The sequence below is a fragment of the Elgaria multicarinata genome, chromosome 13 (assembly GCF_023053635.1).
Source record: "Elgaria multicarinata webbii isolate HBS135686 ecotype San Diego chromosome 13, rElgMul1.1.pri, whole genome shotgun sequence".
Taxonomy (NCBI): Eukaryota; Metazoa; Chordata; class Lepidosauria; order Squamata; family Anguidae; genus Elgaria; species Elgaria multicarinata.
The window spans coordinates 24,807,371-24,829,625 of NC_086183.1; the positions used below are offsets into that span (position 1 = coordinate 24,807,371).

At 46.1% G+C, this 22,255-nt stretch overlaps 1 protein-coding gene across 1 annotated transcript; it reads left to right on the forward strand.

Moving 5' to 3' along the window:
- The first annotated feature begins 18,857 nt into the window (after positions 1-18,857).
- LOC134408099 (lens fiber membrane intrinsic protein-like) lies at positions 18,858-21,927 on the forward strand. Its single transcript, XM_063140186.1, has 4 exons — positions 18,858-19,032; positions 19,783-19,932; positions 20,409-20,543; positions 21,866-21,927. The coding sequence occupies exons 1-4, from the start codon at positions 18,858-18,860 to the stop codon at positions 21,925-21,927; spliced, it is 522 nt and encodes a 173-aa protein (XP_062996256.1).
- Positions 21,928-22,255: the final 328 nt, after the last annotated feature.

The window sequence follows — 22,255 nt, forward strand, 5'->3', positions numbered from 1 at the left end:
TACCACTGACTGAAGAATAGGAAGATGAGGAGCAATAAGAGCTGGTGGCAATGGTGGTGAGAAGGTCAACTTACTGAGTCTGGAGGTTCATTGAGGGTGTTGCCGAAGGACCCTCAAAAACCTGGAGCCCAGCCAGCATAGGGTAGGGGAGGTGTATAATGGTTCCCTTTAGACAGGGATGCTCCATTCTTAGTTGCCAGGGATAATACCAATGATAAGGGCATTTTATCCCTCATGGATTCCTCTCAGCCTCTTTTTCCACAGCCTGTGGTCATCACAGCGTTTCGTAGCCCTTGATTGCCTTGGCTAGTTAGTTATTCATTTGTTGTGAGTATTGACCAGCTTTTTTAAAAATAAAAATGCATCCTTGGGAGTACTGCCAATCTAGCTGGTTGATCCTGAAATCCAGTACTCTGAGATGATGATGATGATGATGATGATGATGATGATGATGATGATGATGATGGAGGAGGAGGAGGAGGAGGAGGAGGAGGAGGAGGCGGTTCTGGGATTTTTAACACCCAAACCTCATACACACTGTTATCACACCACAAGCAGATACTGGAGTGGGTGTAATTTTCCAGTCTTCATTCTCAATCTCCCCACATTGGCCACACACCCTTCCCCTAGCCACCAATTGGTGGTTTCTACCGCCTTTGTGCAATTCAGTGTGAGTGTAGTGGTGGTCTATGTTAGGGCCTTCGACTGAAAGAGCTAAAAGAGCACACCTTTATGTCACGACCCCATCTGACATTCTGTGCTTTCGTGAGGGCACTGAGCATTCTTAAGTAAGAAAATGTTTTAAAAAGATACTACACCAGTGTGGCATAGTGGCTAAAGTGTTGAACTGTGAGTTGGGAGATCCAGGTTCTAGTCCCCACTCAGCCATGGAAGCTCACTGGGTGACTTTGGGCCAGTCACAGGCTCACAGCCCAGCCTACCTCACAGGGTTGTTGTTGTGAGGATAACATGAAGAGGAGGAGGAGGAGGATCATGTATGCCGTCTTGGAGGAAGAAAAGCAGGATATAAGTACAATAAATGAATAAATAAATTCCTCCCTGCTCCCATTCTACAAGGTACTCTTTCTAAGTGCTGGACTAGATGGACCCTCGGTCCGATTCAGCATGGCTCTTGTTCTGTTCTTCTGTTCTTTTATTGTTTACCTGGAAGTGAGTCACAAAGCTCCATCCGATTAGTGTTTTATTGTATGTGCGTTACTGGGCACTCATGGAGTTTGCTCAGGTCCCTCACATGACATGTCTGCCTCCCACGTGCCTTTTGGCTTCCCTCGCGCCACAAAAAAAGCCCTCATTAAGTCCGATTTTTTTTAAAAAAACCCCTTGGAATTGCTGCTCTCTCCTGCTATGTGCAGGAGAAGCAGCGCCATTAGAACAGCAGACTCAATGGGCCTCGTGCTCATTGGGTGCTTAAACTTTTGAAAGAAGAAGGAAAACACGGGCAGAGAAGCGAAGGTAGAGAGCATGTTAAACCCCGGTGTGATGGAGCTAACAGTGAACACAACGGTTCTTAGTTCTGAGTCAGTAAACACGGGTAGGGTTTCACTATCCTCTTGCCTAATGGGCAGACTTGGGCTGTATCAGCCTTGAAGCTAAAATAACAGGGATGCTGAACGTGAGCAGCAGTGGTGTAGTGGACCCAGGACACACAGGGAGGCAGTAGCACCACATATTTATCAGCAAGGATGCTGACATCATTGCCACATACCCCTCCAGCTCCCCTGTTCTGTTTGAGGACTTAGCTAGACCTACCTTTTGTTCCAGGACAGAGGAGGGGAGATCTCGCGTTGGGATTAACGCGAGATCTCTGCCCCGTTTACACATAAGGCGCGATGACTTCAGGAAGAGAGGCGTTGCACCCGCCATTTTTTAATTTTCTTAAAGAGACAGCAGTGCACGAACGATCGTGCGCAAAGAGGTTTTTTTTAAAAAAAATAAATTAATTTCCCCTCTCCCCCACCCTACCCCTGATGGACGCAGCGCTACTGGCTCTGTGCGAGTAATCGCGCGGAGCGGGGTCAAGCCGTGGAAATGGGTCACACGTTCTGTGGTCTCGGGCTCAGCCTGAGACCGCAGAAAAAGTGGGCCCAAAGGGGAGTGCTCTATCCCGGGGCAAGGGACGGATGATCCCTCCCTGATCCTGGGATCCCCTGTGCATCATGTGGACGCACAGGGATGATCCTGGGGTTCGCCCCGGGATATAGCCTGGTCTAGCTAAGGCCTGAGTTTAGCTGCAATCCTCACAGTAACTGGAAGGGTAGGGGGGATGGATTCCCTAGCAATTATATATTGTTCCCTGCTGAAAAGCAAAGTATTTCAGGCTGGTCTTAAATGGGCAATCAAGGCCCATGAGCTTTACAAGAGACCTGCTACTGGAATGGAGGAGCTGAAAACCACGAACTGGTTTGTTGATCTAGATCAATGCAGCTGCATGATGAGTGCCTGCTGTTCAGAATTTGCCACTTCACCACCCATGATGAGCGACCTGTAAGCAACCCTTTTGTGGAGAAAGCATCTGCACTGGAGGAAATGGAAACCGGACTAGAAAAGCAGAAATGCACATCTCTCTGTCAAGTTATTTTCTCTTTCGGTTTTCTTATTCTCACATGCCTCCCACTCAATCACATACACAGCTATTTCCTCAAGTTTTTAAGCAGAAATAATAGAATAAGCAGCCCTGAATATCAGGAACCCTCCCTCCCTCTCTCTCTGTTTGCATACTTGTGCAAATGACTAACCACGCACAGCCCATTTATAGCCATCCCGTAACAGATGCCTGCATCCATTTTTAATTTTATTACTTTTACTTTCGACTGCAGTTGAAGCTAGAACACCCAGGAATTCGAAACTGAGTCAGATTTCCAGTTATTGCAACTCAGATTTTGACCATGAAGATTTGCATACCCTGTTCAAAATAGCATTTTAAATGTTGGTGGAGGGACACGAATGTGGAAGTCCAAAAATGGGAAATTCCAGTTTTGTTGGCATTTTTAATTGTCTGGGGCGGGGAAGGTATCAGATACGAAATCTCATGAGCAGTCAACAACTGTCAAACATTCAACACCAGCATGTTTCATCTAACAATTACAATCAGATAACTGATTACTATTTCATGCCAACCTATCATGCTCTGTCGCGTTTGAAATACCATTTCATGTCAGCTGTTAGATTGAACTACTAAAATCAAATTCCAGGGTGTCACAAGCTGCAGTCCTATACCTGGTCTCCTGAGAGTAAACTCCAATGTTTCAGTGGGACTTTCTGGGTGGAAATGTACCAGGATTGTGCTGACAGATATCAACTATTTAACGTGTGAACATGTGGCAACTATTTGAATATTCACTTGATATAAAGCCTCTGTGACGCCCACCCTCCAATGGGTTTACTTCTGGATCACTTTACTTCTTTTGTGACTCCAAAGGACCCAGCTCAGGTGCACTCGTCAGGGCTAGAGATGCCAACTCTGTCCCTGTGGCGCACCTACTTCTGCTTCGGCCCCCATAGCAGCACAGATCAGCACCCTTGACCCAACCTTCTCCCTTCTGTTGCCACCATATGGTTACCGGTACCCTTCCCCAGGTACTCCAATGCCCACACCAGGTTTAAATGAACGTTATTTATTTAACAAGATGATCATGCAGGTTCAAAGCTTATCTCAGTGACAAGCGTATGGTTTCAGAGCACAAAGCGTAATGGTTTCATAGGTTACTTCACTTTAATGTTTCACAATATATAACTTCAAGTACTCCTTTCTAAACTACACTGTTCTCATTCCCACACTTTAATCCACCAAAACAACAAACAGGAAGACCTTTCGGCTATTGGGAGGTATAAAAATGTAATAAATAAATAAAATATCTCTATCCCAAAGCATTCTATTCCATTCCTTCTCTCCTCCTATATAGTCTCCACAGTCCTCCGACTTCGCCCCTTCTCACAGCCAATCCAGACGCTCTATACAAACATCCAATCAGCACTCTCCTTCCATCCAACACTCATTCTCCTCTCTATGGTTCATACTTACCCATCTGCAACAACCATACAGTGGTACTTAAAACTCTGCAAACCTCAATAAATTCTTATACTCTGTACTTAATAACATAGGCATAAGCAGTAAAACATCACAGCCTCCTCCTCTCTCAGCTGTCACGTCCAGCAGTCGTTCCAGCAGGAGAGAGGTGAGAAGGGGAAACTGAGCCATTCCACCAGCCCTGCTGAAAAGCATTTATTTTTCCTCTTCCCTCCCCTTTTCTTTTTCCTTGTGTGTTGCATCTGCTTAGATTGTAAGCCTGTGGGCCAGGACAGTTTAGAAATGTAGAAGTTATTGTTATAATTTAAATAGGAAATATAGTAAACTTCACCCTAGTGTGGGAGATTGCAACCAGGTGACTTGAATACCTGCCTGTTCGATCTGCTGTCAAGGTGCTAACTGTGGATGGCCAACAGTTCTTTGTGGTTCTTTATCTTTAAACTAGGGCAGGATCTACACTACTGCTTTATAACTGTTTATAACAGTTTTGACAACTGTTCAGGCTCAGGACACATTACATATACCTTTTTCAAACCGTTTTCAAACTGTTATATCCTGCTTAGTGTATATCTGGCCCGGGTGTTTGTGCGTGTATGTGCATTAAACCAATACCGTATTTCTTCGATTCTAAGACGCACTTTTCCCCCCGGTAACAACAATAAATTCTAATTTTAAGGTTTCCACTAAAGGCAGGCTATTAATCTTTAAATAAATAAATAAACCCATGCAAAGAAAGCTGAGTTCTGTGATCTATATGTTAAGTAAACTGAGCAGACTTGTGTGTGTCTGTGTGTGTGTGTACTGGTACACACCACAACAAAAGGTACACACCACAACAAAACATCTATTGTTTATGGCACAACATTATAGTGTTGTTGTTATTATTATTACTATTATTATTTTCTCCTCTCACATTTTTCATGTCCAAAAGTGCTTTGTAATTCTTATCTTGTTTATCCCTCCAATAACCCCCTGAGGTAGTTAAGCTGAAGAGAGGAGATATGGGCCAGTCAAGGTCATCAAATGATCTTTGAGGATGAGTAGGGATTTGAGCCAGAGGCGCCTCTAGCCCAGATGGTAGCGTTTTGTATCCCCCTCCCCTCAACGGCTGATTTAGTGTTGTTGTGACGCTGAAAGAGGTCCTTTTTTGTCAGCGCCTCCATGCCCTTTAACAGTTGCCTGATGTTCAACAGGTGCCCGTTCGACAGGTGCAGAGATGGGAAGGGGGAAACGCTAAAAGACTCCAGAGTCTCTATGGGGAAGGGTGAGGGAGAAAATGGGGAATAAATGCAAAATTCTTCAAGTAGGGTTTATCAGCACCCTATTTCCACGAAATTCTTTTTGCATTTACATGTGGTCTGTGGCGTGAAAAAAGGTGTTGCTAACCGACCAGAGAAGAACCAAAAAATAAAAATCCCCTGGCTTGCTCTTTCAGCTGCACACATCAGCTGGTGAAGCAGGATCTCCTATTATCTGACTGCAGGACTGTTACAGGCACAGCAGCAGGGGAAGGCAAAAAGAAAGAAAGTTGGCATCCCTGTTTTTGTTTGTAAACTCGGTAGTTTAACAGATGTGCTGTTTCAGGCTACTGTTAAAGGACATGAAAAGTAGAAACCTTCGTATTGAGCCTTTTCGAACAATTGCTTTTTAAACTGTTGCCCCTGCACCTCTTTCAGCCTGAGGGCCAAATTCAATTTCAGAGAAGCTGGGGGTGCGGGGGACGGATTGGGTGACCCTATGAAAAGGAGGATAGGGCTCCTGTATCTTTAACAGTTGTATAGAAACGGGACTTTCAGCAGGTGCCATTTGTAGGCATGCCGCACCGGATGAAATTCCCTCTTCGTCACAACAGTTAAAGCTGCAGGAGCCCTGCCCTCTTTTGTATCTGGTCAAGAGGGCAGGGCTCCTGCAGCTTTAACTGTTGGATCCAACCCAGTAGGACTGGTGTCTGAGTACAAGTTTATGCATAGGTTTGTACTGTTAAATGGATTCAATACAACTTATTCCCACGTATGCATGCATAGGGTCACACCCTTTTGATTACGCTAGACCTCCTGAATGGCAGCGGGACTGAACCTAGAAATTCCTGAAGCAGAAAGGCCCTGCATTTACATCACATTCTTCATTCTGAGGGTAGTAGAACCTTCAGCCTTGATAAGCAACTAATTTCGCATATCGCTGGAGTTGCCAGAATGAAAGGGCAGCTTCTGAGCTTCTGTTATCAGCTCTTTCCTTCTGTCTCCTTGGAGAAATGTCAGGCTAAAGAAGAGAAGCATCTTCTCTCTGTTAACTATTTTGGGGCCCTTTCCTAATTAAAAGGGTGTGAAGCAGGACCTCAGCATCTCCCCCACACCCAAGAAGCCAATTTTGTGGGCTATGAAAACAGATGAAAAGCAGGTCCGTCCATATTTCTGCTTCCTGCTGCTTCTTGTAAAAAAAAGGAACCAGGGAAGGTGGAAATGATTAAGCTCCAGGCCTTTCTGCAGAAGATTGGGAGCGCATGGGGTGGGTTTTTTGTATGCTACAGGGGGAGCAAAAAGCAGAAATGAGCATTTCTTCCAATGTTCAAAGGAAACCTCAAAGGTGTCCCTGTTCATCTGTAGCTTGACCACTGATTATCTTCCTTAAAAAGAAATGGTTTATAGTGAACATATAAGAACATAAGAAGAGCCCTGCTGGATCAGACCAAGGGTCCATCTAGTCCAGCATTCTGTTCACACAGTAGCCAACTAGTTGCCCGCAGGAAACGCATAAGCAGGACATGATTGCAACAGCACCCTCCCACCCATGTTCCCCAGCAACTGTTGTACAAAGCACCATGCTGATACCAGAAGATCTCAGCCCCCCGCAACCTGGTGTCCCTCCACATGGACTGCAACTCCCATCCTTCCCAGCCAGGAGGATGGGAGTTGTAGTCCAACACATCTGGAGGGACACCAAATTGAGGGAAACAGCATTGCACCAACTGAATGAATGGGTAAGGAGAACAGGAATATAACCATATAAGGGAGAGTGTCTGTAAATTATTAAGTCCAGATTCTACCTCGGAATTCCTATCTCTGCCTCCATCACTACTATGTAGGAAATCTCCTGGATCCAAGAAAAATAAATGCATTAATAAATAAGGCTGCAGATTTCACTCCCCCAGCAGGGAGCCTCCTATGCTTGTCGAAGCAGGAGTTTAGAAGGTGGCTCTTCGCTCTCGTCTCCACCCCGCAAAACGCTGCCTCTCAATGCTGGAAGCGGGAAGGAGGGAAGCTTGATCCGCTGAACTTCAGCCTGTCATGCTGTTGTTAAACGTACAGGCACCTTGTTTGTTAGGAAGGAGAGAAGGTAGTGGGGAGACGCTGGCAATATGGAGGGAAAAATAAAATAAACCTTCCCAAGGGACTGTGATCTTTTTGCACTCCTGTCTACCCCCAGTGTCTTTCATCATCATCATCATCATCATCATTATTATTATTATTATTATTATTATTATTATATTTTCATTGTTAGTCCTCCAAATTTTCATTTCCCCCTCCCAGATCACCAAGCCCCATTCTTCTCTCATTCGGTTTTTTTTAATTATTATTTTTATTTATTTCCTCTCTTCTTTTTTTGCTGTAGTAGCATAGTTGCAAGGCGTGAGGCTCCGCCCCTTTCCTGTGCTTCAGAGGCTCCTCCCCTCCACACGTTTTGTTGGTTTATTTAAACGACCGCCTCTGGCTCCGCCTCCCCTCGGCGCCCGCCCCGCCCACAGCCCCTCTGCCGGCCAACGCGCATGCTCGTGCCGCGTTCTTTTGCACAGCAGTTGCAGCCGTGGCCACGTGGAGGCAGGGGGAGACGGTAAGGCGGTTTGGTTAAAGGAAATTGCCCTATAGAGAGTTATGTGACTCCCAGAAAGAACCCCTTTAGGAGAAGAAGAAAAAAAGCAAAAGTACTATTGTCCCCCAGTTGTGTCGGACTACAACTCCCATCATGCTGGTTGGGGATGCTGGGTGTTGGTAGCCCTGTATATATCGAGGGTACCAGGTTAGGGAAGGCTTTTCTGCAGCTGATCTCTTTGTTCCGGATGGATCCTTGCCTCTCGTTCCTCCCATTGCACGAAGTGAGTTAGGAGCTCAAGGAACAGCTCCATCTAGGCGCCTCCGTCCCTGCAGGTTAATCTGAATAACAGATTAGCAGGGACAAGCCTATATCCACTCAGGATTAAGCGCCGTTAAGTTCAATGAGGTTTGCTCCTGGTTAAGTACGTTTAGGATTGCAGCCTTGCAGCACCGATCCTATCTATGCATGCCTGTTGGGAAGTAAGTCAGGCTGTCGAGTCCAGTGGGGTTATCTTTCAGGTAAGTGGGTATAGGATTCAGTGGCTTGCTTCTGAGTAGACTGGTATAGGGGGTCACACTGTAAGATGGCACTCCTAAAAATAAAATAAAAATAGCTTTATACCCTGCCCTTCAGTTCACAAGAATTCCTGGAGGTGTCTTGCAAAATAAAGCCTACGACAATAAAATAAGCATATATATATATATATAAAAATGCAGAGCAGCTAGACATCCTGAATTCTGAAACACAGAATCTCTGGAGGTGGCTCACAAATTAAAGCATACCTAAATAAAATAAACATAAAAAAACAAAACACAGAGCACTTAGAATGGCTGAATTCTGAAACCCAAAAAGGCGGGGCTTGCTTACAAATTAAAATATAGATAAATAAAATAAACGTGAGAAAGAAATCCAAGAGCACTTGGCAGGAAAATACCATTGCAAGCGAGATTAAATTTGCCTGGCAAAACGTCGGAGATGTTTTTGAGGAGGGGACTTAACAACTGGACTACTACCCCTTAGTAGGGTGACCATATGAAAAAGAGGACAGGGCTTCTGTATCTTTAACAGTTGCATGGGAATTTCAGCAGGTGTCCTTTGTATATATGGAGAACCTGGTGAAATTCCCTCTTCATTACAGCAGTTAAAGCTGCAGATGCCCTGCCCTCTTTTAAATCTGGTCACTCTAGTATAGCTCCTGCAGCTTTAAGTGCTGTGATGAAGAGGGAATTTCACCAGGTTCTCCATATATACAAATGACACCTGCTGAAATTCCCTTTTCAATACAACTGTTAAAGATACAGGAGCCCTGTCTTCATATGGTCAGCCTACCCCTTAGAACAGCCTTCCTCAACCTGGGGTGCTCCAGATGTGTTGGACTACAACTCCCAGAATGCCCCAGCCAGCTGGGGCATTCTGGGAGATGCAGTCCAACACATCTGGAGCGCCCCAGGTTGACAAAGGCTGCCTTAGAAGGTCTGTCTGCTTGTAGTCACCCGCCTCATCTCAGCATGTGGGAGCACTCTCAGTTGGCCATCCTCAGCTCTTCTTAACTCAAGGACAAGGATGTGTGGAGACATGACCTTCACGTACCTACTTGGAATAATAATTATATTTATTTATATCCTGCCTTTTCCCCAGTACTGGGATTCAAGGCGGTTTACAAGATTAAAACAAGTACAATTAAAACATATAAATATAAATTACAGAAGTTAAAATAGAATTAAACCTACAGTAAAATTAAAAATATGTTATTTTTAAAAAAAACAACTATAAGGTTAAAAGGGGTGGGGTGGGGATCCAATACATTAACACAGGTCCAGTATAGTTCCAAAAGCCTGCTGAAACAAAAGTTTTTGCCTGGCTCCCAAACTGTAGCACAGAGGGAGCCAGCTTAGACTCCCTGGGAAGGGAGTTCCAGAGCCTTGGAGCAGCCACCGAGAAGGCCCTCTCCCGCGTACCCATCAGGCGTGCCTGGGATGTTAGTGGGACTGAGAAAGGCCTCTCCAGAAGATCTCAGAGCACCCTTAGTAGGTAACCTACTCTGTGCTAAAGGAGAGGTGTCCTGCGGCTCAAGTAGCTTGCAAAGCTATTCACTGTTAACTTGGATTACCTTCCGCTGTCCTAGATTTATGTGGGCTGGTAGTAAATTCAGATGTAAGTGGAATGCACTTTCAGATGCTCAGAGGCATTTCATTTACTTTTGGTTCAAAGGGGGATTATGCTTCTCTAAATAATAATAATAATAATAATAATAATAATAATAAAATAAAATAAAAAATCACCATCTGGTGAGTTAATATCTGAATGTGATCCCAAAAAAATAAACAAATGATGAAATGTGATCCAGGAGCGCACAGTATGATCTAAAAACATGAATTGGATCCAAAGTTTACAAGTGATCTTTTAAAACTACCCACGACTCTTATCAAACTCATTGAGTTTAAGTTAAATACTACTTTTTCCATATTTTAAAGAATGAATCATGGATAAATCGGGAATACAATTGCATCCAATAATAATAATAATAATAATAATAATAATTTCTTACCCATCTCTCCATTTTGATTTAGGCGGAGAACAACAGTAAATATAAAATATGTAAAACTGAATTAAGAACATAATATACATTGTTAAAACATCCTAAAAACATTCTAAAATTCCATACCGGAAGAGATCAGTCTTGATAGCTTTTTTGAATGCTACCAGACTGACAAATTGACGAGTTCCACAGTCTGGGAGCAGCAGAAGAGAAGGTCCTCTGGGTAACTAGAAGTATGACACAGCAGGTAATGTATTCTGTTTATTATTAAGCAAATGATTAATATTTTTGTGAACTATTTAGAGGTATTTAACACACACACACAGACATAGACATAGGCAATGCAGAAATGTGTCTCCATTTGTCACTTCTGTTTTGGCTCTTCACAATGCAATTCTAGGTGTGTCTACTCAGAAGTAAGTCCCATTGAGTTTAGTGTGCCTTACTCCCACTTAAGTCTGTACAGGATTGCAGCCTAAGGGTTGTGCTGTGGGTACTCTTATAGTCTGCCTGCATTCAGAGATTGAAAAACAACAGCAGCCGTACAGACCTTCTGAGAAGGGTCTTTCACAGGCAGAAAATTGGTTCCCTTCCATATAATACTCGGCCTGGGACCTCGGTACTTGAGGGAGCACCTCTCTTTATATATGCCTGCCTGGGACTTGAGATCTGTTGGAGGAGCCCTTCTCCGCATCCCACCAGCACAACACATACGCTATGATGGGACATGGGAGAGGGCCTTCTCTGTTGTGGCACCCCGACTGTGGAATGCCCTCCCCTTGAAGGCCCGACTGGCACCAACGCTGACTTTATCAGTGAAAACATGGCTTTTTAACAAAGCCTCTAATGGTTAAATTCACTAAGATGGCACATTGTTTTAACTGTTTTAATAGTTTTACTGCTTTTAAATTATATATTGTTTTAACTTGGTTTATGGTTTAATTTGTTTTTAGCTGTGTATATTTGCTGTTTTTATACTGTATGCTTTTATCTGTACGCCGCCCTGAGATCTTATTGATATAGGGCAGAATATAAATGTTTTAAATGAAATAAATAATAAGTACTACGCCTAGCAAATAATAGAGACTCCCTAAATTCGTCTGTCTTGTCCATTCTGTCTTGCCCTTTGTTTTGCAGTTTCACCCAACGTACTGCTGGCGTTAGAGTTGCACGGAGGTCCCCAATGGCTGAGAAACAGCCGGCCAATAGCAACTCTCTAGAGAGAAGACCAGTCGTGGTGTCATCTGGTTCATCCTCCAATGAACTGTCTGCATCCGGATCTTCTGACCTGCAGCCCTTCTCCCTGGGCCGGGTGTCGTCTTCAAGCAACCTCTCCTCGTACACAGTGCCTGTACGCCTGGATGTCCTCTACTTCCTGCTCAATAGCGCTGCCAAAGGGGCACAGAATGCCCTGTCTCCGATGCCCGTTCATGGCGGACAAGGGGCCTTATCCTCATGCCCCACTCCTGTTGCTCAGTATGCCGTGAACTGCTGCTGCAGCTGCTGCCACAGTGTGCCCAGCTCTGCTGGCGTCCAGCAGCTTAGTGGGGCCCACCATTTTGGAGCACCTCATGGAGGCCACGGTGGACACGGAGGACAGAACGCTGGTGTCCCAGAGAGCCAAAATAATGGGCACCGTTGGGTCAGCCCTGCCCAGCAATGTGATGGGAAGGCCTGGTCTGGCTCCAGCCAGCCAAATTCAGCAGGGGGTTGGAACAGGCCCCAGCCCCTGATGGGCTGGAAGGAGAACCAAAGAGGGGAAGGAGGAGGAGGAGGACGTCATTGGGATAACTGGCAAGGCAGGCGGCCGAACGTTGGAAGGTCCTGGGGGGACCGGAGGCAGGGCATGGGGGAGTCGAACCCCTGGAAGTCAGGGCTGCAGGGCAGGAGAAGAGAAGAGTCTTCTTTTGGCTCAAACTCTAGCAGTGGTAAAAGGAGCCAAGAGGGGAGCCCTTGGCAGATGTCACGGGAGGCCCCAGAAGCCAAAAGATGTTCAGATGGTGCCGGGCTGGGGTGGCGGAAGGCCCAAGGGATGCAGGAACCGGCTAGCTTTTCAGGTAACGTTGCAGATCCCAGAAAGGCCAAACCAGCAGCTGAAGATAACAGAGAAGACTGGGAGACGGATTATGAGAGCAAGCAAGCGACCACCACTGCTCCAAGGAGCGTTCCTCATTCTTCCCCCAAGAAAGGCCGAAGCGACGCTTCCAAAACCAGTGAAGATTGGGAAGGTGTGTGTGCTCCGTCCGCTGATCTGCCTAAACCTCTTCCAGAGTCAGCGTCCAAGGACCAGTCAGTTCCTGCTGCAGCGACGGAGCCTGCCGCATCTCCTGTGGATCGGTACAAGAACGGCTCCTTTGTCCGATACCTCAAGGGCCTCTATACTGACCTGCCAGGGAAGTCCAGCTCCGAAGGCTCCACGGATCTGGCCATCGACACAGATGTGGAGTCGTCCAAACCGGACGAGGAGGAACATTCCCCCAAGGATGCAGCTGGCGAGGAACCACAATCTTGGGAGCAGATCCACGCCACCCGATTGGCTGGGAGGAGGTCTAAGGAAGAAATTTGAGAAGAAGCATACTGGTTCAGGGTAGGGAGGGGGGAAGCTTCCTATCAAGTTTGACCCTGTCTGGAATTTGACCCCTCTGGTTTGACCCCTCTGGTTTGATAAGATGGAAGCGTTAGCGTAGTTGACATGATAACATAAACCCATAGTTGACCTTTGGTTGGATTTGCTTGTCCTACAATTTGCTTACAGTATACTAGTAATGTGGGGACTCCAGTGTGGGACTTGAGGATATTTGGGTGTGAATGGGGGGAAGGTTTCCCAACTGTATTAAGAGACCGACCAGCTGGGAGCGTCATTTGTGCGAATTGCTCTCTCTCTCTCTCTTTGGGTTACTTGATACCACAGAAATTTAGAAGCAGTTTCAAATGGGAGTTAACCATCATGACTCCCCTCACAACTCCCCGGAGAGAGTTTAATTTAGAAATTATTGGTTAAAAGAGTCTTAGCCACTTCCTGGGGCCGGTTCTTTGGATGCGACCTGTGGACTTCTAAACTAGTTTCAAACCGGTTTGAACTTGAAGCATAGACTGGTTCACAACTGAGTCCCAGTTCGAGCCATGCTCAAGAGGCACAAAACGCTTCCTGTTTCAAATGCCTCTCTTTTTGTTTCGGCATATGTTACAGTTGCCAGACATGGCCGCTGAAAATTCCCTCCCTGGGGCATGGCGGCTGCCCCTCTACCCTGGTTTAAAGTGGTTTGTGGTAGAAATGGACGCCATCACACAGGAAGTCTGCTCTTCTGGTGGTGGTTGCCGTGAGATGGATCAGTAGTGTGGAGACTCTGTGTGATGGCTGCCATCTTTGCTGTTAGCCATTGTCAGCATGACAGTTTGAGGTGTGTGAAACCTAAAGTAGAGATGCCGTTTTTGATGGCACTCCCATGACAATTGTAATATGGGCCACAAATCCGTGGTCTTCCTTGTAGTCAAATACGATCAGAAACCCCCCCCCGTTTAATTCAGTAAACCCATTTAAGCCAAAGAATTTGGCTGCAAGACGGTTGAAGTCCATGGAATTGTGCCCAAATGCTTAGTTTTAACTAGTTTGGGGCTCTGGAATTTCTCTTAACTAGGAAGGGTTAAGTTTTTGGTTGTGTTTGTCTTTAAAATAAGAACAAGTTAAATTTTTGGTGGGGAAGGGAGCATCCTCTAAAACCTCCTCGGTTGGTTTAGGGTGCAGTCCTATACATCTTTAAGTAGAAAAATAGTCCTTCAACTCCCAGAATTCCCCAGCCAACCATGGCTGGTTGGGGAATGTTGGGAGATATAGGACTTTTTTCGTCGTAAACATGCTTAGAATTGTGGCATTAATAATAAGTTGCTGATGTTAAATTGAAATAAATTTGGTATCTTGCAGGTGTTTATTGCCACGGCCCTTCTTTACTTGAGAAGGAAATCTAAGACTGGACAGGGATGGGTCTACCGTGCAGATAAATCACACGGGGCAGAGGTCACGAAGGCTGTACCACTTCAGACTCCAGGTGGGGGAATCCGGCATTTGAACGCTGCCTCTGTTAACGTTAAAAGGCAGGACAAAAACGAACCCTTCCTTTAAAAAACAGATATATGGAAGAGAGGATTTTAGTCTAGCCTTCCTTCTAATGTGATAGACTTCAGTATTATTATTTTTGGGGGGTGGGCGGGGGGAGAAGGGCTTAGATATATACCTAGCCTCCCTGCAGTCTGAAATGGTACCATCCCAGGGACAGTAGAAGATGGAAATGTAAACTTAATTTTGCAGCCTGTCTAGGTTGCAAGTCTAGGTGCACGAACCTAGCTGTTTAAAAACTCCTGGGCTTTATGTTGAGGCTGTTAAAATGTGTGTGTGTTTGGTGTGTGGGAGGGGCGGGGGAGGAAGAAATTCCTATGTAGCTAACGGGTAGCGTACCTGGGTTGCTTTCAAAACCCAAGATAAATACAGTGGAGCGATTTGCAGTTGAGAATTTAATATTATTTCAAAGAACCTGGTTTCCTGGGTTTCAGCTTTTTATCCTGTTCAGGCCACGTCCATCACGATGTGACGGTTTTAAGTTTATGACACGAGCCTCCTTTTTCTCGATAACCTGTTACTTCCTGCAATAAAGTTGGTTTCGTTTTAGCAGCGTGGCTTATTTTTTGAGCAAAGCGGATGTGGTTGCATTTATCTGGGTGCGTTCAGCTGGGGTCGTCCTTTTGGTGGTGATTGCTGGAGCAGAGATGCACGGGGAATGGGCGTAAAATGAAGATAGGAGAATGCCTTGAATTCAGCAGGGACAGTCTCTCCCAGTCTCTCTCGTTTTTAGGGCTTTAAAAGTCAAAAACAGCACTTCGTTTTGGGCTCGGAAACACATTTAGGAGCCGTGGGTGGTTCTAGATCCGTGATGGGCTTGCTCATTCTAAATTCACCAGAAACAAAGTGCGGTGTGTTAGATCCCTGTGAAATATGACCCTCTGTTTCCCTCTTGTGGCTGAGTGCACCACTGCAACGTCATGAATTTAGGACACAATTCTATATCCATGTTTAGAAAGAAAATCCTACAATTCCCAGCATTCCTCAACCGGTACAGCTGGCTAGGGAATGCTGTGCGTTGTAGGACTTTTCTCCGTCTAAACATGCATAGCATGGCACCCTTAGATTCGGCATTTGAAATATGTCTTCGTTTTGGGCATTTATAATGCCCCCCCCAACAGTATTCTAACAGTATTCTAACCAATCTAACCAGTATTCACTAAAAAATTTAAAAAAGCAATCCAAAATGAAAAGACGGAACAAAACAACCGTAAAACCAAGGAGCAGTTCTTGAAAAGATTAAAAGGATTTAAAGTTCGTAGTGGACATAAAACCTAAGGTTGACGATTTGAACTAAAAGTCAATATATAAGAAGTTACTAAAATAAGGGCACAATCCTATGCATGTTTAGACAGAAAAAGTCCTCCATCACCCAGCCTTCTCCAGCCAGCCACTCTAACCACTACACCACATTGCATCCATCTGCGTCTTCAATTCTGTACTTATTCCTTAGGACAAGCGGATCCCTGAGGGTACAGCAGGGTTGCCTCGATTCCCTTTCTGTCCACTGTGCAAAGAAATGGATTGGCACAACAGCCCCCTCTCTCCCATTCCTCCCTGCAAGTCCAGAGTAGGTTCAGAGTCAGCAGATTTTGCCTTGTTCGGTGAATGCAGGACGGCGCTTTGCTGTCTGTGCACATTTGCCTTCTGGAAGCAGCGGCCCCCTCCGTCACCCCGACCCTCCATCATTGGCCATTTCCAGTAGAGGTTCGGAGATGATTTGGGCAGAGTCAGCCCAAAATGTTGCTGTCGCAGGTTCCCCGGAAAAAGGTCGTGGAGGGTCAGCTCAGCCGGGAAGACAGACGTGGCTCCCTGGTTGTGCAGGTAGGAAGGACCAAACTGTCCACCCAAGATAGGGCTGGGGAGGGGGGGCAGGCAGAGAAAGATGTTTGGGGGGTGAGTGGGATGGACTTTGATCATGATGGACTACGAATGTATAGAACTAGCAAAAAAAAATCCCCAGATGCTGCTGAGAATTTGCCCTGAAAAGCAGGTCTGAGTTTAGAATGCTTACAAGATCATGGATGGGTCATGGTTTTGCAATTAAAGACGAGCAGCATGGTGGCGTACTGGTTAGCCCGCCAGGGTGCGAGCAAGCAGAAGGACTTGGGTTCAAATCCAGCACATGGAAGTCTCCTGAATGGTGCTAAGCAGTTGCCTTGAAAAAACAATCTGACTTTAAAATGCTTAGAAGTTTGTGAATATATCATTTTGCAATTAAAGTGGACCGGTATAGTAGAGCAGTTAGCTTGTCTGGGTACGAGCAAGCAGAGGGACCTGGTTCAAATCCCCTCTCAGAGCAATATAGGAATCTGCTTTATACCAAGCAAGGCCGTGGGTTTGTCTAGCTCTGTATTACCTGCTACACGCACTGACGGTGGCTGCTTGTCAGTGTTTCTGGGGTGTGTGTGTGTCTTTTTCTCCAGCCTGACTGAGCCTGGGTCCTTCTGCCTGAAAAGCACGCGGCCTACCACTTCCTGCCTCAGGATTGTTGTGTGGGTAAAACGCGGGCTGTGGGGGATGCCTTTCAGTGAACCAAACAGTGGGATTTGGGAACACACCCACACCCAGAAGGTTGGAAGGATGGACAACGCAGCACGGGGACTCACCTGCCTCATGTCATAGATTTGGGACAACCATTAAAAGAGGACAGATTCCTATTTAGTTTAGATTTAATATTTTTATTTATTTATTTATTGCATTTATATCCTGTCTTTTTCCTCCAAGGAACCCAAGGAAAGGAAAGGAAAGGAACCTCTCGTGCAAACACTGAGTTATTACTGACTCTTGGAGGGACGCCAGCTTTCGCTGACGTTTTCTTGGCAGGCCTTATAGCGGGGTGGTTTGCCGTTGCCTTCCCCAGCTGTTATTACCTTTCCCCCAGCTACCTGGGTACTCATTTTACCGACCTCGGGAGGATGGAAGGCTGAGTCGACCCGAGCCGGCTGCCTGAAACCAGCTTCCGCTGGGATCGAATTCAGGCCGTGGGGAGAGTTTCAGCTGCAGAAACTGCTGCTTTACCGCTCTGCGCCACACGAGGCTCTAAGGAACCCAAGACGGTGTACATAATCTTCCTCTCCATGTTATCCTCACAACAACAACCCTGTGAGGTAGGTTGGGCTGAGAGTGTGACTGGCCCAAAGTCACCCAGTGGGTTTCCATGGCCGAGTGGGAACTAGAACCCAGATCTCCCGACTCCCAGTCCAACACTTTAGCCACTACACCACACTGGCTCTTATTATATACATTATTATTTTTCTTACTACATTTTGATCGTACTGATTTGGTTTATTTTGGTTTTGGACATAAAAGGGGGAAGTCTACAGGGCTGGCCCTTAGGCAGAATGAGGGAGCCGTCTCAAGGAAGTGAATTTTATTTACTTATTTACGATATTTGTATGCCTTCCCATAACAAAGTTCTCAGGTGTCAAGAAAAGGTAGCAACTGGTTAGCTTTCAGTTTATGATTCTATTGTTTTACTGCCAGGAAGGGGAAGTAAAACAATTTACTTGGGATTTATTTATTTATTGCCTCATGTAGTTAAATAATTTGGTTAGGCTTTAGTACTTGGCTTGGCTGGGGGTGGGCTGGGGCGGGGGATACACCATTTGTTCTGTTGCTCAGGAAGGCTATTGCATATTTATTTATTTACATTAGGTTCCAAAGTGTCTTGGGCCATCCCAAGCCAGCGTAGTGTAATGGTTAGAGTGTTGGACTGGGACCCCACTCACCCAGAAAGCTCACTGGGTGACTTTGGGCCAGTCACTAACTCTCAGCTTACCCTACTTCACAGGGTTGTTGTGAGGTTAAAATGGAGAGGAGGAGAATCATGTGAGCCAACTTTGGTTCCTTGCAAGCTGAAAAAGGCAGGATACACGTATAATAAGGAAAAATAATAATGAAAAATCTTTGCATTGATAGCCAGTGTGGTGTAGTGGCTAAAGTGTTGGGCTGGGAATCGGGAGATCCGGGTTCTAGTCCCCACTCGGCCATGGAAACCCACTGGGTGACTTTGGGCCAGTCACAGACTCTCAGCCCAACCTACCTCACAGGGTTGTTGTGAGGATAAAAATGGAGAGGAGGAGGATTATGTACGCCGCCTTAGGTTCCTTGTAGGAAAAAAGGCGGGATATAAATGCAATAATAAATAATAATAATAATAATAATAATAATAATAATAATAATAATAATAATAATAATAATTTCTCCCACCCTTCAACTATCTCCTGCTTTACAGGTCTGAAACAATGTCCTCACCGGTAATCTTTATCCCGCCCTTCTCTCACCACTAGGCTCTCCTGTTCCCATTCTTATTCCTTCAAGTGCCTCCTCAGAATTAGGCGGGGATGTACAGCTTCATGGGCGGAGGCTTGTTCTGTGCCTCCGTGGGGAACATCCTCCTGGTGGTGTCCACGGTGACCGACTACTGGATGCAGTACCGGGTTGCCGGCACCTTTGCTCACCAGGGTCTCTGGCGGTACTGCTTCTCGGGGAAGTGCTACATGCAGATGGAGAGCATTGGTAAGAGACCACTCTGAGCTGATCCAGGCGTTGGGTCTGCAGCAGGGAAAGAAACTCTGTGAAGAACTCTTTCACTAGGCCAGCTTTCCCCTCCAAGCGTCTTGGTTTACAATTCCCATCATCCACAGCCAATGCCATTGATGGGGACAATGGGAGTTGTAGTCCAACACTCCCCGGAGGGCCCCAGGTTGGGGAAGACTGACCTAGACCTTCGGAGAGAGAAGGCTGATGTGGCGGCCTGCATGTTGTTGTTACAGGATGATTGATTGATTTGGGTTTGATTTAGTTTGATTGGCAGTTCGATTTGAATAGGTTAGATTAACTCCGGGGTGTTCTTTCAGCCCGAGGGCTGAATTCCATTTCGGAGAAGCTCACGGGGGGGGGGGGGGGCGCATTCCAGTGTTGGGCGGGACTGAAAACAAAAGGGGGTGGGACCCAGTGCAAAATGGGTGGAGTTGAAGTTAAAACAGGTGAAGCGCAAAGCACCACCATATTTTAACTTAAAGCTCCACTCGTCAAACTTGACAAGCGTTTAACTCAGGAGGAGGCAGCCTGGCAGCCTCCAGATGTTTTGGATTTCGACTCCTGTCAGCCCCCAGCCTGCATGGGCAACATTTGGAGATGATGGGAGCTCTTGTCCAAAACATCCAGGTTACCTGCTTCTGATGTAGTCTGCAGTCGTGATCAGAAATGGCTCTGGCATCCTTCTCTTGCTTACGTGAGAACTGCTCTCAGTCTTATTCCCTGTAGCCTACTGGAATGCCACTCGGGCTTTCATGATCGTCTCCGCCCTCTCTTGCTTTGCGGGCATCATCACGGGTATCCTGTCCTTCGCCCAGGTCTCCACCTTCCAGCGCTTCAACAGGTCTTTTGCTGCCGGCGTCCTCTTCTTCATTTCCAGTAAGTGACTTTTCTCATGGAAATTGCCTTGTTTTCCAAAGCACGGAATTCAAGCCTTGCCAAACACCCAGAGAGAACTACAGGATTTCTAGGTGATTTTTGGGTGGCCAAGGGGCTCGAAGAATTGGCCAAAGAGAGGAGTCAAGAGTGGACACTCCTCCTCCTCCTCCTCAGCTGGTTCCAGATTTTGGTTCCAGATTTTGGAGGATCCTGAGTAGGCTGCCCTCTGTGGGCCTCACAAGTGCCTGCAGCCATTTGGTTCCCCTGGTGAGGGTGGCGGAGGAGATGCAGCTACCAGTCATGTTTTCCCCTAGCATGTGAGCTTGCAAGCTTACCTGGGGTCAACAGTCATCCAGTTTAAAGCCATCTCCGTTGATGCTGGGTCAGCTGGTGCGCAAGGCAAAGAAGCAAGGCAGCGTCCAGCTTTCATCTGCTCATCAGTCTAACAGTTTCTTCCTCCTGTTCCCTCCTCCTAGCAATATTCATCCTCCTAGCAATGGGGATTTACACCGGGGTCACCGTCAATATCCTGGGCAAACGGTTTGGCGAGTGGCGCTTCTCTTGGTCCTACATCTTGGGCTGGGTCGCCCTCCTGATGACCTTCTTTGCAGGTATCCGTTCCCGTTCCCCAATAGGGGAAGTAGGGCTGTCCAAAGCAAGGGCAGTTGCAGTAGGTCATGGGTGCGTCCTTCCCCAATGCCAATTTATTCCAGGGCATGGACTGAGGAATGCATGAGGCTGAAACCTTGGTATAGCTAAGTAGTCTAGATCAGTAACTCAGAACCCCCCTAACCTTTTGGGGCTGGTGGGCATATTTCATATTGTGAGAAAATGTCATGGGCACTATCACAAAATAGCTGTGCCATGGAGGGGAGGGGGTGTCCTTTCACAAAATAGCTGCCATGGAGGACACATCCAGTCACAAAACACTCATTTCATAGAATCATAGAGTAGTAGAGTTGAAAGGGTCCTACAAGGCCATCGAGTCCAACCCCCTGCTCAATGCAGGAATCAACCCTAAAGCATCTCTGACAGATGGTTGTCCAGCTGCCTCTTGAAGGACTCTAGTGTGGGAGAGCCCACAACCTCCCTAGGTAACTGATTCCGTTGTCGTACCACTGTAACATTAAGGAAGTTTTTTCCTGATGTCCAGCTGGAAACTGGCTTCCTTTAACTTGAGCCAGTTGTTCCATGCCCTGCACTCTGGGATGATTGAGAAGAGATCCTGGCCCTCCTCTGTGTGACAACCTTTCAAGTATTTGAAGAGTGCTATCATGTCTCCCCTCAATCTCCTCTTCTCCAGGCTAAACATGCCCAGTCCTTTCCGTCGCTCTTCATAGGGTTTTGTTTCCAAACCCCTGATCATCCTGGTTGCCTCCTCTGAACACGCTCCAGCTGTTCATTTGACAGCCTCTGGGACCATGTGGGGCCCAGAGGCATTTGGGGGAAAGGTAATTAAGATTGGGGGGGGGGGGGCAACCCATTGTTTGACTTCACTTTAATCAACAGGAGGATGCTTACATTTTTCCTGGTTGTGCTTTTATATTGTATTTTATATCATGTTTTTATACTGTTCGTTTTATACTGAATGGTTTTAATTTTTGTGAACCTCCCAGGGAGCTTCGGCTATTGGGCGGTATAAAGATGCAACAAATAAATAAATAAATAAATACATTTCAAAGATGCGCACAACTCATCTGTACATTTGAAAACAAGATATGCATGAAAACACATGCTAATTTTCATGGGAGAAGGAAAAGGGAGTGAAGATCTCAATCGAAGGTGGAATTTGGTGAGATCAGGCATGGCTGCATTTCGCCTTTATGCACATCCCTACTGCATTTACAATGGCTTTTGTGACTGTACCTTGTTGGCTCCAAAATGCAAAGCATTCAGTTAAACCTCTCTCTTTCCCTTCTCTTCCAATCTGCAGGTATATTTTACGTGTGCGCTTATCGGATGCACGAGTGCCAAAGACTGTCTGGGGCCCGCTAAAATAATGGCACCCGCCGTGATTCTGCAAGGTTTAATCCTTGGGTGAAAATCCTTCCTTGGGAAATGATGATTGTCCAAAGGCACAACATTGACTGAGTAACGCATCCTTTGACCTGTTTCTGGAGTAGCGTGGAGGCAAAGAGCATAAGTTGGAAACTCATGGTTCATCTTTCAGCCCACCCTTAGGCTTGCTGCGTGATTTGATCTTTCGGCCCCAACCCCATCGTCTGTAATAGAGGGAGAATGATACTGTCCCACCTTACAGGGTTGTTGTAAGGATTACTGTAAGGTGATATGTCTGAAGTGCAGTGGAGAAGGAGCGCTTCCC

What these genes read in the sequence shown, in the direction of transcription:
- LOC134408099 (XM_063140186.1), top strand. Translation starts at nt 18,858, where the DNA reads ATGTACAGCTTCATGGGCGGAGGCTTGTTCTGTGCCTCCGTGGGGAAC. An exon ending in CATGCAGATGGAGAGCATTG is followed by an intron (nt 19,033 to 19,782) that starts GTAAGAGACCAC and finishes TATTCCCTGTAG; the next exon opens with CCTACTGGAATGCCACTCGG. An exon ending in CCTGATGACCTTCTTTGCAG is followed by an intron (nt 20,544 to 21,865) that starts GTATCCGTTCCC and finishes TCCAATCTGCAG; the next exon opens with GTATATTTTACGTGTGCGCT.